General features: G+C 37.0%; 1 protein-coding gene across 3 annotated transcripts in view; it reads left to right on the forward strand.

Moving 5' to 3' along the window:
- Positions 1-11,754, forward strand: part of LOC128654469 (phosphatidylinositol 3,4,5-trisphosphate 3-phosphatase TPTE2) — a 219,746-nt gene extending 207,992 nt beyond the window's left edge. For all 3 annotated transcript variants that reach the window (XM_053708395.1, XM_053708396.1, XM_053708397.1), the window contains 2 exons: positions 394-464; positions 9,475-11,754. In XM_053708395.1, the coding sequence (XP_053564370.1) occupies positions 394-464; positions 9,475-9,577 (174 nt within the window). In that variant the 3' untranslated portion in view covers positions 9,578-11,754. The remainder of the gene's footprint in view (positions 1-393; positions 465-9,474) is intronic.
- The last annotated feature ends 3,754 nt before the right edge of the window (positions 11,755-15,508 follow it).

Below are 15,508 nucleotides of genomic sequence, written 5' to 3' on the forward strand. Positions count from 1 at the left end.
TTTTCACCACTAGAGGGCGTTAGTTCATGTGTTTCATATAGATAACATTAAGCTCATGCACATGAATTTACCGAGGAGTGAGCACTGATTGGCTAAAATGCAAGTCTGTCAAAAGAACTGAAATAAGGGGGCAGTCTGCAGAGGCTTAGATACAAGGTAATCACAGAAGTAAAATGTGTATTATTATAACTGTGTTGGTTATGCAAAACTGGGAAATGGGCAATTAAGAGATTATCTATCTTTTAAATCAACAAAAATTCTGGTGTTGACTGTCCCTTTAAACAGACATTAAAATGTTTTTATGATTTTTTTTTGAGTATGTTGAGAGCCTCTCCTTAGTTTACATTTACTTAATATTGTATTTAATGTTATTATTTCTATGCTGTTTTGTAGAAACTACCAAAAGGCTATGATGACTGTCCGTTTTACTTCTGGTTCAATACTTCCTTCGTAGAAGGCAATAGGTAAAGTAAATCATATGTTTAGCGCTAACATTAGTTTATTTAGCAGTTTTATTCCTCCCAAAAAATTTTTTACAGAATGATATTAACCAGTAGTTACTGTGAACCTTTATTTTTAATGGAAAGTGAAACATTTCTATATTAGTTAATTTGGCCCCAGTTCATCGAGTATCTATTAATTAGCCTATGAGAAAAAAGGTTTAATTTCATACCAGATTTTAGGATTCCTGACACTTCTGGCAAGTGGCAAGAAAAGATCATTTGTAAAAAAAATCAATTTTTTCTAGATTCCAATTTTTCTGTATAGAAAAAACAGTAATTACCCCTATTTTTTTATTATCAAAACAGTCACAATCTTACTGAGTCAAACAAAAACTTGATAACTCCCACAATATTTGATCTCTATTTCCTCACAATGGCACGATTAACAACCGATAATGGATGTCGATCACCAAAAACACAGAAACATCTAATTTATTTATAAAATATTTTACCAGGAAGGATACATTGAGATTTCTCTCGTTTTCAAGTATGTCCTGGGTCCACAAAACATTGCATTCTTACAATAGGGTACAATAAAATACAAAAACAATATTAATACATAACATATGCAAAATTTAACATAGAACAGGTAGGAAATATTTAATCAACAATGACAGGAGCATTCTGTTTTGAGATATGCAGAGAGGGATCTCTTAAAGGATTTTATGCTTGGGGAAGGTTTGAAAGTGTGCGGGAGGTCGTTCCATAACTGTGGCGCTCTGTAGGAAAAGGAGGATCAATCTGCTTTCTTTTTGTATTGAGGCAAGCGAAATAATGTGCTGGTACTGGATCGGAGGTTATAGGAGGTGGGAATAGCTGAGAAGAGCATTCTGCTCAGGTAGGGTGGGAGTTTCCCAGAAAAGCTCTTAAACACAAGGCTGGAAAGATGGAGGGAGCGTCTGGATTCCAGCGACAGCCAGTTTAGTTCTTTTACCATGTCACAATGGTGGGTCCTGTAGTTACATTGTAGCACATAGCGGCAGAACGAGTTATACAATGTATTAAGGTGAGTTTGCGGTGCATATACTTTTAGATGCAAGTTTTTCTATGTGGAGGCCAAAAGATAGATTGGGGTCTAACAACATACACAAGTATTTGAAAGAGTGGACTGCGGCCAGTGTGCAATTTGATTTTGTTTTGATGCGTAGATGGAAATTTTGTAGTTTGTGTAATTTAGGTACCGTTCCAAAGATCATTGTGACAGATTTGTCAGTGTTTAGGAAGAGTTTGTTTTTTGAGATCCACTTTTCTACCTCTGTGAACTGGTCTTGGAGCACTCCCTCAAGCTGCGGCTGATCGGATTTGATTGCATAGATTACCGTGTTGTCTGCGTACATGTGTACAGTTGAGGATTTGCAGACATTTGGCGGATGATTTATAAATAATGTGAATAGTAGGGGGCCCGAGAATGGAACCTTGGGGAACACCATATGTGACTGGGAGAGGGAGGGAGTCACTGTCAGAAATGGAGACATAGAGGCCTATTTATCAAGCCGTCATCCGCAAATACGCTGGAATTCTGCAGCGTAATTGTGGCGACCCTGATTCCCCTTATTTATCAAAGCCTACAGACCAGCAAAAGTTGAAATCTGTGACGTAACATATGATCCGCTGGTCTCAATCCAACACAGATAGATGCTTACGTCATTACAGATATTACGAATGCAAAATCTGACAACATTTGCAAGTTATCAAACTGCTAACAGGAACGCTCGCCACTATTCCGGCCCAGAGGCGGCGGATGCCATAGGAATCAATGGAAGTCTGAAAGCAGCGAAAGCTTATGTTCGCTGCTGCCCGATATCCCATTAATTCCTATGGGCGAAAAAAAGTTATGTTTACACCTAACACCCTAACATGTACCCTGAGTCTAAACATCCCTAATCTGCCGCCCGACATTGCTGCCACCTACATAATGTTATTAACCCCTATTCTGCCGCTCCCTACACTGCCGCAACCAAAATTATACTTATTAACCCCTAATCTGCCGCCCTGCCACCACCTACATAATGTTATTAACCCCTATCCCGCCGCTCCCGGAGCCCCCCGCAACTAAATAAATGTATTAACCCCTGGCCTCCCACATCACTAGCACTTACTAAACCTATTAACCCCTAAACCGCCAGCCCCCCACATCACCATAAACTAAATTAACCTATTAACCCCTAAACCTAACAACCCGCTAATTTTACATTAAAATTACAACATCCCTATCTTATAATAAATTTAAACTTACCTTTAGATTTAAATTAAACTATCTTAAACTAATAATGAATCTACCCTATTATACTAAAATTACATTAAACTATATTAAACTAATAATTAACCTACCCTAACTGTTATACTAAAATTACAATAAACTACAAATTAAATATATTATATAGTTAAAAACCTAACCCTACTCAAATAATTTAAATCTACTATTAAAAATTACAAAGTTACAAAAAACTAACAACTAAGTTACACAAAATAACAAACACTAAGTTATACAAAATAACAAACACCAAGTTACAAAAAAAAAAATCACTAAGTTACACAAAATAAAAAATAAATTATCAAATATTTAAACTAATTACACCTAATCTAAGAGCCCTATGAAAATAAAAAAGCCCCCCCAAAATAAAAAAAAACCCTAGCCTAAAATAAACTACCAATTGCCCTTAAAAGGGCCTTTTGCGGGGCATTGCCCCAAAGAAATCAGCTCTTTTACCTGTAAATAAAAAATACAAATACCCCCTCAACAGTAAAACCCACCACCCACACAACCAAACCCCCCAAATAAAAACCTAATCTAAAAAACCTAAGCTCCCCATTGCCCTGAAAAGGGCATTTGTATGGGCATTGCCCTTAAAACGGCATTTAGCTCTTTTTCAAAAGCCCAAACCCTAATCTAAAATTAAAACCCACCCAATAAACCCTTAAAAAAGCCTAACACTAACCCCCGAAGGTCCACTTACAGTTTCTGAAGAGCCGACATCCATCCTTAACGAAGCGGCAGAAGTCCTCAACGAAGCGGCAGAAGTCTTCATCCAACCGGGCAGAAGTCTTCATCCAGATGGTATCTTCTATCTTCATCCATCCGGCACGGAGCGGCTCCATCTTCAAGACATCCGACGCGGAGCATCCTCTTCTTACGACGTATTCTTCCGAATGAAGGTTCCTTTAAATGACATCATCCAAGATGGCGTCCCTTAGATTCCGATTGGCTGATAGAATTCTATCAGCCAATCGGAATTAAGGTTGAAAAAATCCTATTGGCTGTTGCAATCAGCCAATAGGATTGAGCTTTCATCCTATTGGCTTATCCAATCAGCCAATAGGATTGAGCTTGCATTCTATTTTACTATTCCAATCAGCTTTTTATATATATATGGAGAGCGTATTCAGGTCCGCGGCCGTGATGATAGGCGATGTCAGGCGAGCGTATTGGTGCCGTTGAATGCAAGAAAGTTGACGGCTTGATAAGTAGGCCTCATACTGTGATCGATACGATACATATGATCGAAACCAGGTTAGGGGACGATCATGATACCTGAGTTGTTTATTTTGAGCAGTAGTATGTCGGGGTCTACTGTGTCAAAGGCCTTTGCATAATCAAGGAATATTGCTCCAGTTAGGTCTCCTTGTTCCATGCCAGTTTGGATGTCGTTGCAAACTTTTAGGAGGGCAGTTGTAGTGGAGTGTTTTGGGCGAAAACCTGATTGAACAGGGGTCAGATAGTTAGATTGTTGGTAATACTCACATATTTGCGTATGGACGCATTTTTCTAAGATTTTTGACAATACTGGGAGCAATGATATTGGGCGATAGTTAGTAACCAAGGTTAACTCACCACTTTTATGGATAGGCACTACTCTTACAGTCTTCCAAAGTTTGGGTATGTATCCAGACACCAAGGATTCATTAATTAGGGTTGTGACAGGTTTAGCAATTGCTGGCACACTGAGCTTCAACAGCATTGCTGGGATTTGATCATGTCTAGACTGTTTTTTCATTTTTAGATTATTAAGGTGTTTCTTAATAACATTGATGGGTACAGGTCTAAAATTGAACTTCTCTTTATTGTGTTTTTGCAGATTTAGTGGGGCCTGATCCACATTTGTAGTTTCAGGATGTGTGTCATATATTAGTTTGTCAATCAGGGTGGTGGAGCATCTGACAAAATAATTGTTAAAGGCATTTGCTACTTCTAAGGGAAGTTGCAGGGTTTGGTTGTCCACTTTGACAGTGGAGGGTTGGGAGTGGATTGGGGGAGTGTGTAAGTTATTTATGACTTTCCAAAACTTTCTAGGGTTTGATATGTTATTGTTCAGATTTTCACAGAAATATTGGGCCTTGGACAATTTTGTTTGTTTAGTGCATATATTTCGCCATTGTCTATATACACAGTGATCGTTCAAAGAGCCAGTATGCTTAAACTTTGACCACAGTGAATCCCGAAACTGGTACATTTGAATGAGGTCAGCTGTAATCCAATTCATATGTGCTCCTTTTATTCTCACCTTACACAGCTGGGCATGCAGATTCTAAACTTGTAGGAGTTCGGACTGAAAGAATTCATCTGCAGAGTCTAAATCTGGAATTAGGTTTAATCTGTGCCAGGGGAAGTTCTTGATGTCATTTAGAAAAGATTGAAGATTACATTTTTTGAAGGACCTGGTGATTTTAACCTTAGGAGAGGATTTAGTAGCCTTTATTTGCACACACAGTACACTAAGCAGTGGTCACTGAAATTGTTAGGGAGAACACCTGCCTCCTGGATTTGGTCAGGAGCGTTAGCTGCAAATTCTTAAACGGCGAGCAAGAACTATTGTTTTTAGGATTCAGCCAATCAATATTAAAATCTCCAAAGACCAGAATTTCACTTTTTGGGTTTTGAGCTATGGTTTCACTAAGGAGATGGGCTATGTCAGAAAGGAAATGCACTGTCTTCCAGAAGGCTACCTGTTAGTTAGCAGAGGGCAGTTGAACAGCTGAGTGTAAAATCTTTGTATTGCTTGTAATTCTGGGGCAGGATATATTTTAAATCAGGCTGAGGGAGAGAGAGATATTATGGTCATGATGGGCCTCCAAAAAGAGTTTTAAGGAATGGGGAGGGTGCATTTATGGACATTTGAGCTAAGGGTCATTCAAGCAAAAACAAATTATCAAAATATTACAGAGATAAGACAGAGATATCCATGTGGGGAAATAAAACCATTAAACAAATAAATAGACAGATATTTGGGCTTGAGCTGCTTAAACTAACTTTTAACATAATGGGCAGACATAAAGTTGATAAAATATGCAATGTACTAGAGGTATGCAAATTATGACTAGCACAGCCTGTAATTACAACCGAGAGACACACATTCAAAACAAAATGGCAGATTCACATCTTTTTTTCATAACATCACATCCCAATGGACTCCACAGCCAATAACAAATCAGCACCATAACCAATATGCAACATTGTTCTACACTATCAAAACAGATTTTTTTTCTTCATGTTTAAACATTAAGGGGTCAATCATAATCTATCAGCTGATGCCTTTTTAGTCCAAATAGGCTTCCTTTAAATTAAATTCAAGGTAATCACAATAGTGGCTTTTACCCGTACCAGTGATCATATGTTAAGCTCAATGCTTAAACACTTTTTTTAATATAGTGCCAAAAAGTTTTCAGCAATTACAATCCATTTTTAAAAGTCTTTTCAACACCTTATCGAGACCAGTTTTGCCCTTTAAAATTCAACACTTGATAAAGCTACAGAATAGCATTTTGGACATCTTTGTAACTTTTCCAATACTAGCTAGAAACAGTCTATTATCTAGTACACGTGCAAATCACTCTGAAATTACCACAGGAGACAGTGTAGGGGTGTATTAGCATACATGGTATCGATTCACTATTGTATAGGCCGTCTACAGTGGCCAGAGCAGCGTACATGTACATATATATAGGCTCATATACATATATTTATGTGACTTATCCTGTGGTATCCTGTACAGCTAAGGGGGATCTGCAGGAAAACTCACATCAGGCCCCCAACATTTACAAATGGTGTGTAGCAATCTCTTTCTGTGAATGTTTAATTCTATGTCACACTCATGTTTACCTAGGGGCAATCCCATTTAGGAGTTCAATAATGTAGTCGCAAGCACATTTAAAGCCCATTTAAACGCACTGTCGTGACTGTGTTTGGACTTGAATGAATGCAAGTCTCCAATAAACACCCAGTCACATATATAATCTCATCTTCTAGTACATCTTCTATGCAGATAGCATGTCGTGAGGGAGCGGGTTCACTCTTTAAAATTTCAGTATTGTTAAAATTCAGTATAAGAAGATATCATAAGTGCTTCTAAAATAATCTTGTAGTCTCCATCTTGTTTTAACCTCTTCGCTACCAATTGTAGAGAAAAACATGCACTAGAATTTTTTTTTTAGTTACCTATGACAACTATATCTAAAAGCCCAACATGTGTTCATTGGCACTCTTTTATTCAGCTAAGATGAAATGTATATATATTTTTTTAATTATTTTTGATGATTTTAAGGTGTTTATCTGCAACTATGTATATTGTTTTTTTAAAATGATGCAGACAAATGGTTGTAAAAACTTCTCAGGATCCCCTTTGTTCAGAAATAGCAAGCATGCATGGCTTTTCCATTGGTTTTGGTAATTAGAAGGCATTTTAAACATGGTATGGCCATGGATCAAGTGCCCATTTGGTATGGCATAATGGAATGAATTCTCAAAATTAACCCCCAAAACCATATACATATTTTTAAAGTAGACAAGCCAAGGGATTGATCTAAGCCCATTTCAGTATGTTTCATACCACTAAAAAACACAGTGTATACAAAATAATATAAGGATATGTCACAGAGTCCAAAGAGGAAGGTCCGGAATAGTGTTCCAAAACTTGCTTGATTGTAGTGTAGTGATGGGATGATCTTCACCCACCTCACAGGAAAGAAGTAAAACACAAAATAGTGAAGCCTATTAGGGAATGTAGTCTCACAAAAAGCTGACAGCATATCAGTGAAACGTGCGTTGGATATTACAGGACTTTAACAGACTTGAAATATATACACCCACAGGTTTTTCTGGAACACAGTGTATTTGCTGTTTAGTAGGTCTGCTTTGTACCAGGCTGGCCTCTTAACTCAAGATTGGTTTCCTGTTTGCTATGATATTACCATGTGTATACAGTCTGTATTTCTGTCCTATGTTTTTAGAATAAATTTTGTCTTTAATCCACTTTGAAGTTCCTGGGTTTTCTGGGACTCCAGGGGAGCCGTGGGGCTTTATACTAATCTGCCTATCAACTAAGAGCTTAGTCATAGCTCAGAAAAGTATTAGCACTATTCCTCTGTGCTGAGACCACATTCCCTAAAAGGCTTCACTATTTTGTTTTTATCCTTCTTTCCTGTGAGGTGGGTGAAGATCATCACATCACTACACTACAATCAAGCAAGTTTTGGGACACTATTCCTCTTTGGACTATGTGACATATCCTTATCTTATTTTGTATACACTGTGTTTTTCAATTTTATTTAATTTTTTAGTGTACACATAAGTACTTACCTTTAATTATTTTTGAAGGTTTCATACCACTGTTTGGCTGTTAGATGTGTGCCATATGTGATCATCATTTTTTTTAACTTTATCACAAACATTGGGTTTCTCACTGAAATTATTTACAAGCATTTGTCATAAGACAAATGGTTGTGAAAGCTTCTTTAGGATCCCCTTTGTTCAGAAATTGCAAAAATGCATAGCTTTGACATTGATTTTGGTAATAAAAAGGCTGCTAATTGTAGCTCCGCACCACATGTCTGACAGAGGATAATGGCATGAATTCTCAAAATTAAAAAATACAGTGTTTGAGCAACCATTCCCAGTATGCCCATTATTTATACGAGGTGTGACTTTGGCTGTTTGATGTGTCTATTTTGTTGTCGATGTTTAGTCAATAACATGAGATCAAGTGAATTACAATTGTCATAGTCAATGCTGTTCATGCATTATATTGTTGACGTTTCCGATATCCAAAGGAATATTTTTCATATATTAGAATGGTGTTATGGTTTGCAATGTAATTGTTCCAATATTGAAAAATGTGTATCGGGAACTGAAAACAGCCAATAACACGATTGACTAGATTGGAATCTACCCTAATAGTAATCTGTAGAAAATGTGCAATATGTATAAGGATAATCAGTCAAATAGTGTCTGGATTCTCTCCTATTTACAGTGTCTTGAATTCCCTTATTTAAAAGTCTACTGGAAGTGCGGTTGCTCCCTGCAGTAGCCAATCAGTGCTTTTGCAATTAAGACAATAAAATACCAAACTGTATTATGAGCTTCACAACAAGTTATCAAGACATAGAAACATTTGTGGCAATACTGGCTGGTAAATAGAATATACGTACATTCTACTGGAAACTACTGCAGGTACTCTCTGCCCTCAGACTACAGCACCATACAAACCAACATCTGGGATCACATTTCCCACAATCCTCATAATTCTACTTAGTGTGGTCAAATATTTAAAAATAAGCTAATGTAAACTTTTCTATTGCCGCAACCACTGTTTACCCAAAAAATAAAAATACATGGCCACCCCAGGCTGGTGATTGCAAGGACAGGGTGTCCCTGAGATTGCATGCCTGTCAGTGGGGTGATTCCATTACATGAGATACACATTAGTTTTGTAGAAATGGTTATAACAAAAAACCTAAAAACACTCCCCCCCCCGCCTATTTTACCCTGTAAAATTACTAATTATTGTTATTTTATGTGCTCATATAGGGTATCACAAGAAAGCTCCGTTTGTCTTTTGAAAAACAGTATATAATATGTATGGGTGCACTTAACAATATAGCAGATGGAATTCCAAAATGGCCTGTATAATATTTAATGTATATTTTCCATTACTGCAGTTTCTATATATGAAATATAATGTATTTTTTGTTGTTGTAGATTATACCTTTCCAAAAATGAGCTGGACAATCCTCACAAAGAAAAGTCTGGGAAAATTTACAAAGAAAACTTTGCTGTGGAGCTAAACTTTGAATCTATATAGTCAGATCTTTCTTTGCACTGATATTAAACATATGAAGTCTGGCAACCAAATGTCTGCCTCTCAGTGTCATACTGAACCAAGTGTGTCCTTCTAGAGACAGCTGAAGTGCCAAAGTGGTTTTAAGAAATAGCTACAAACTATTGTAGTTTTTTTTATTGTTGATATGTACATATTACTTTGTTAAGATAATTATATCACTATGTTTATAGTGTCCCTAACTGATCCTGTCTTCATATCTCTCATTTGTAATTAATTCTAAAAGCTACAGTGTCATGAATACTGTGTTAAAATATAAACATAAATTATCTATTGTTATTATATTTATTTCATAATTACATGTTTTTTTTACTGGAACTAATTAAGATCTGGAATATTAAAATCACAAAATTTAACTACAGAATGAACAATTTTTTAAAACTTTTATTGACCAAAAACTATAAAATCTCTACAGGTAAGACATTAATAATTCTAATGTGTCAAAGCAATAGCCGGTATCTAGCAAGTGCCATACTAGTACTTTGTAGATTATCTATTTATCATCTGTCTGTCTATCTATCTATCATCTATCTGTCCGTCTATCTAATCTATCTGTCTGTCTGTCTGTCTGTCTGTCTCTCTCTATCATCTGTCTGTCTATCTATCTATGTATCTGTCTGTCTGTCACTATCTTCTATCTGTCGGTCTATCTATCATCTATCTATCTATTTTAAAAAATAGTTCCCCTATGTTAACTTTTCTACAAAAAAAAATTTGATAGAGGTTATTTTACTGGGTTGGTTTATTTTTTATGACAATGTATGTATTTATTTTGCAAAGAGTTTTATGTTGGTTTTATCAGACATATGTGTGTTATGTTTTAATGAAAGATTATGCAAGCATCATTAAAAGAGAATATAAACATTTATATAATGATTTACAGGGGTAAATTTATCAAGCTGCGTTCACATAAGCAAGCCTGCTGCCACATTTTAAGAAGTAAAAACGTCAGGGTTATTGACATTCCCTGCTCTATTGCATTTGGTTGCGCTGGAGCAGGGGGGGGGCGGCATTGCACAAGAATCCTCTTGTGCAAATTCCCTACTCTATTGCCTTTGGTTGTGCCGGAGCAGGGGGTGGCATTGCACAAGAATCCTCTTGTGCAATGATAAATTCTGCCCTGTGGAGATTGCAGGCAGACAGGTTCAGTACTTGCAAACCCGTCCGCTTGCAGGGATGGTAAATTTACCCCACATAATATTTTTACAGGGAAATTAAAGGCACAATTTACCTTTAAACAGCTTTTACTTATCCTTTTTTTATGCAAAAAAAATATTTTAAGGTGTTTAACTGCTTCTGTCATATAGATTAAAAAGTTCAATTTCCCTTAAAAAAAAAAAAAAAAATGTAACAAAAATATATAGCAACGTTTCTCCTTTGTCGCTGCATCTCTTTTTTTTAAAGGGACATAAAACCCAAAATTTTTATTTCATAATTTAGATAGAATATAACATTTTAAACAACTTTCTAATTTACTTCTATTATACATTTTTCTTCATTTACTTGTTATCCTTTGTTAACAAGCAGAAATGTAAGCTCAATAGTGTGCACGTGTCTTCAGCACTATATGGCAGCAGTTTTGCAACAATGTTATACATTAGCAGGAGCACTAGATTTCCTGTCATGTAGTGCTTCAGGCATGTTCACGCTACCTACCTAGGTATCTCTTTAACAAAGAATAACATAAGAATGAAATAAATTTGATAATAGAAGTAAATTGGAAACTTTTTAAAAATTGTATTGTCTATCTGAAAATGTTGGGGTTTACTGTCCCTTTAAGGAAATCATTTTTAAAGTAATGTCTTCTGAAAGAGACCTTAAACACTAAATGCATTTGTTGCAGTTCCCTCTTATTATGGGAACTGCCTTTTTGGATAATCTTTTTATTACCCATTCCCTAGTTTTGCATAATCAACACAGTTATATTAATACACTTTTTACCTCTGTGATGATCTTGTATTTAGTGTTTAAGTTCCTGGAAATAATTTGTGTGAAATGTATTTAGTTTTTATAATGTTAATGTATAATCTTGTATGTCATTTATAAATACTATATCATGATTATGTGAAAATGTATACAAAATGTTAAATTCTTTTGCATTTGCTGTGTCATGAAAATTAAAACGTGGATTTTTTTCAAGACTTTGGTAGCCAGAATCTTCCATTTTGTATTTGCATTGGAAATATCATTCATGAAATCACCAGACTCTATCTAATATAATTCCATACGCTATAGTATGTGTTTAATTTCCTGACATGCTTTACCGATACCTTCTGACAGATATCATCATAAGATACTTTATACCTAATATTTTACTATGACACATTGAGGCCTATTTATTATTGTGCGAGCGGACGTGATCCAATATTGTGGATCATGTTCGCCGCACATCGATAAATGCCGACAGCATACGCTGTCAGCATTTATCATTGCACCAGCAGTTCTTGTGAACTGCTTGTGCAATGCCCCCCCCTGCAGATTCGTGGCCACTATCAGGGAGTGACAATCAACCCGATCGTATTGGATCGGGTTGATTTTCTGCGATGTCTGTCCGCCGCCTCAGAGCAGACGGACAGGTTATGTAGCAGCGGTCTTTAGACCGCTGCTTCATAACTTGTGTTTCTGGCGAGCCTGAAGGCTTACCAGAAACACGGGGCTTCAAGCTCCATACGGAACTTGATAAATATGCCCTATTATGTCATCATTCACAGTCACACTTTTGTTATTACAGTGGTACATTTTACCTCACACATTTCACTGTGATCTACTAAATCTAGAGGGTAAGGCCTTTGCTTATGGCCCAAGTACCCCCAGGAATATATGAGCCACAGGTTCAGAAATTACACCTTATAGAAAGGTATTTGTCAATAGCTACTTTGATGTTTATTTTTTTCTAACAGAATCAGTCCATCTCTATGGATAAATGTTTATTATGCTTAGAGGCCCAAATTGTTCTTCCTATGCAATTTTGTTCCTCTTGTTTAGCTAAAACTTTAAAATTTAAGGTTAAGTTACTCCCTTCTGAGCCATCTGTCTCTCAGGATAATGTTGTGTGTGTGACATGCCTCAGCTTTCTCCTCAAACGTCCCAAGCCTTAATTGTTTCTCATACTGTGCCTTCTGTGTCCTTTCAACCACCTGGGGGTGTTTATTTACCTGGGGATTTTGCCGCTCAGATTTCTTCTGCAGTAACAGCAGCTTTGTCAGCTTTTATTTCTTCAGGTAAGTGTAAGAGAAAATCTAAACATCTGCCTGATTGTAAGGCTTCTGACTCAGATTCTCAGATATCTGATGAGGAGAATACTTCAGTAGCTTCTGAAAGTGAGATCTCAGACTCTGACACTTTAGCAGAAAAATCTTCAGAATCTGAAGAGGTTAATTTTAGATTTAGGCTTGAACACCTCTGGTTACTACTGAAGGAGGTTCTAGCTACTTTAGACAACTCTGAACCTTCGGTTGCTGTCAACCCCACGAAGTCTTCTAAATTAGATAGAGTTAATGATTCCCCATCTTCTGAGGAGGTTTTTCCTGTCCCTAGGAAGATGTCTGAAATTATTGCTCAGGAATGGGATAAGCCAGGGGTTCGTTTTTCCCCTTCCCCTGTTTTTAAGAAGATGTTTCCTGTTGCTGACTCTATTCGTAACTCATAGCACACTGTTCCTAAAGTAGAAGGAACTATTTCTACTCTTGCTAAGAGAACTACCATTCCTATAGAGGATAGTTGCTCTTTTAAGGACCCAATGGACAAGAAGCTAGAGGCTTACTTAAAAAAGATGTACATCCATCAAGGGATACAGTGTCAACCTGCCGTGAGTATTGCTATGGTTGCAGGTGCTGCATCTTATTGGTGCAATGCTTTGTCTGATCTGTTATCAGAGGAAACTACAATAGAGGAGATCCAAGATGGGATCAAAGCTCTCAAATTGGCCAATACCTTTATCTGTGATGCTAATATGCAGATAATTCATCTGGGAGCTAAGATGCCAGCTTCACGGTACTAGCCCGCAGGACTCTGTGGTTAAAATCTTGGTCGGCCGATGTCTCTTCTAAGGCCAAGCTTTTGGCTTTACCTTATAAGGGAAAGACTCTGTTTGGACCTGGTCTTGCGGATATCATTTCAGAGATTACAGGTGGAAAGGGATCTTTCCTACCTCAGGGCAAGAAGAATAGACCTAGAGGTTGTCAAAATTCTAATTTCTTTCATGTAATTAGCAAGAGTCCATGAGCTAGTGACGTATGGGATATACATTCCTACCAGGAGGGGCAAAGTTTCCCAAACCTCAAAATGCCTATAAATACACCCCTCACCACACCCACAATTCAGTTTTACAAACTTTGCCTCCTATGGAGGTGGTGAAGTAAGTTTGTGCTAGATTCTACGTTGATATGCGCTCCGCAGCAAGTTGGAGCCTGGTTTTCCTCTCAGCGTGCAGTGAATGTCAGAGGGATGTGAGGAGAGTATTGCCTATTTGAATGCAGTGATCTCCTTCTACGGGGTCTATTTCATAGGTTCTCTGTTATCGGTCGTAGAGATTCATCTCTTACCTCCCTTTTCAGATCGACGATATACTCTTATTTATATACCATTACCTCTGCTGATTTTCGTTTCAGTACTGGTTTGGCTTTCTACAAACGTGTAGATGAGTGTCCTGGGGTAAGTAAATCTTATTTTCTGTGACACTCTAAGCTATGGTTGGGCACTTTATTTATAAAGTTCTAAATATATGTATTCAAACATTTATTTGCCTTGACTCAGAATGTTCAACATTCCTTATTTTCAGACAGTCAGTTTCATATTTGGGATAATGCGTTTGAATCAATCATTTTTTCTTACCTTAAAAATTTGACTTTTTTTCCCTGTGGGCTGTTAGGCTCGCGGGGGCTGAAAATGCTTCATTTTATTGCGTCATTCTTGGGGCGGACTTTTTTGGCGCAAAAAATCTTTTCTGTTTCCGGCGTCATACGTGTCGCCGGAAGTTGCGTCATTTTTTACGTCCTTTTGCGCCAAAAATGTCGGCGTTCCGGATGTGGCGTCATTTTTGGCGCCAAAAAGCATTTAGGCGCCAAACAATGTGGGCGTATTATTTGGCGCCAAAAAATATGGGCGTCGCTTTTGTCTCCACATTATTTCAGTCTGATTTTTTCTTTGCTTCTGGTTACTAGAAGCTTGTTTATTGGCATTTTTTCCCATTCCTCAAACTGTCATTTAAGGAATTTGATCAATTTTGCTTTATATGTTGTTTTTTCTCTTACATATTGCAAGATGTCTCACGTTGCATCTGAGTCAGAAGATACTTCAGGAAAATCGCTGTCTAGTGCTAGAACTACCAAAGCTAAGTGTATCTGCTGTAAACTTTTGGTAGCTATTCCTCCGGCTGTTGTTTGTATTAATTGTCATGACAAACTTGTTAAAGCAGATAATATTTCCTTTAGTAATGTACCATTGCCTGTTGCAGTTCCCTCAACATCTAAGGTGCAGAATGTTCCTGATAACATAAGAGATTTCGTTTCTGAATCCATCAAGAAGGCTATGTCTGTTATTTCTCCTTCTAGGAAACATAAAAAATCTTTTAAAACTTCTCTCTCTACAGATGAATTTTTAAATGAACATCATCATTCTGATTCTGATGACTCTTCCGGTTCAGAGGATTCTGTCTCAGAGATTGATGCTGATAAATCTTCATATTTATTTAAAATGGAATTTATTCGTTCTTTACTTAAAGAAGTACTAATTGCTTTAGAAATAGAGGATTCTGGTCCTCTTGATACTAATTCTAAACGTTTAGATAAGGTGTTTAAATCTCCTGTGGTTATTCCAGAAGTTTTTCCTGTTCCTAATGCTATTTCTGTAGTAATTTCCAGAGAATGGGATAAATTGGGTAATTCATTTACTCCT

The sequence above is a fragment of the Bombina bombina genome, chromosome 3, assembly GCF_027579735.1.
Source record: "Bombina bombina isolate aBomBom1 chromosome 3, aBomBom1.pri, whole genome shotgun sequence".
Classification (NCBI taxonomy): domain Eukaryota; kingdom Metazoa; phylum Chordata; class Amphibia; order Anura; family Bombinatoridae; genus Bombina; species Bombina bombina.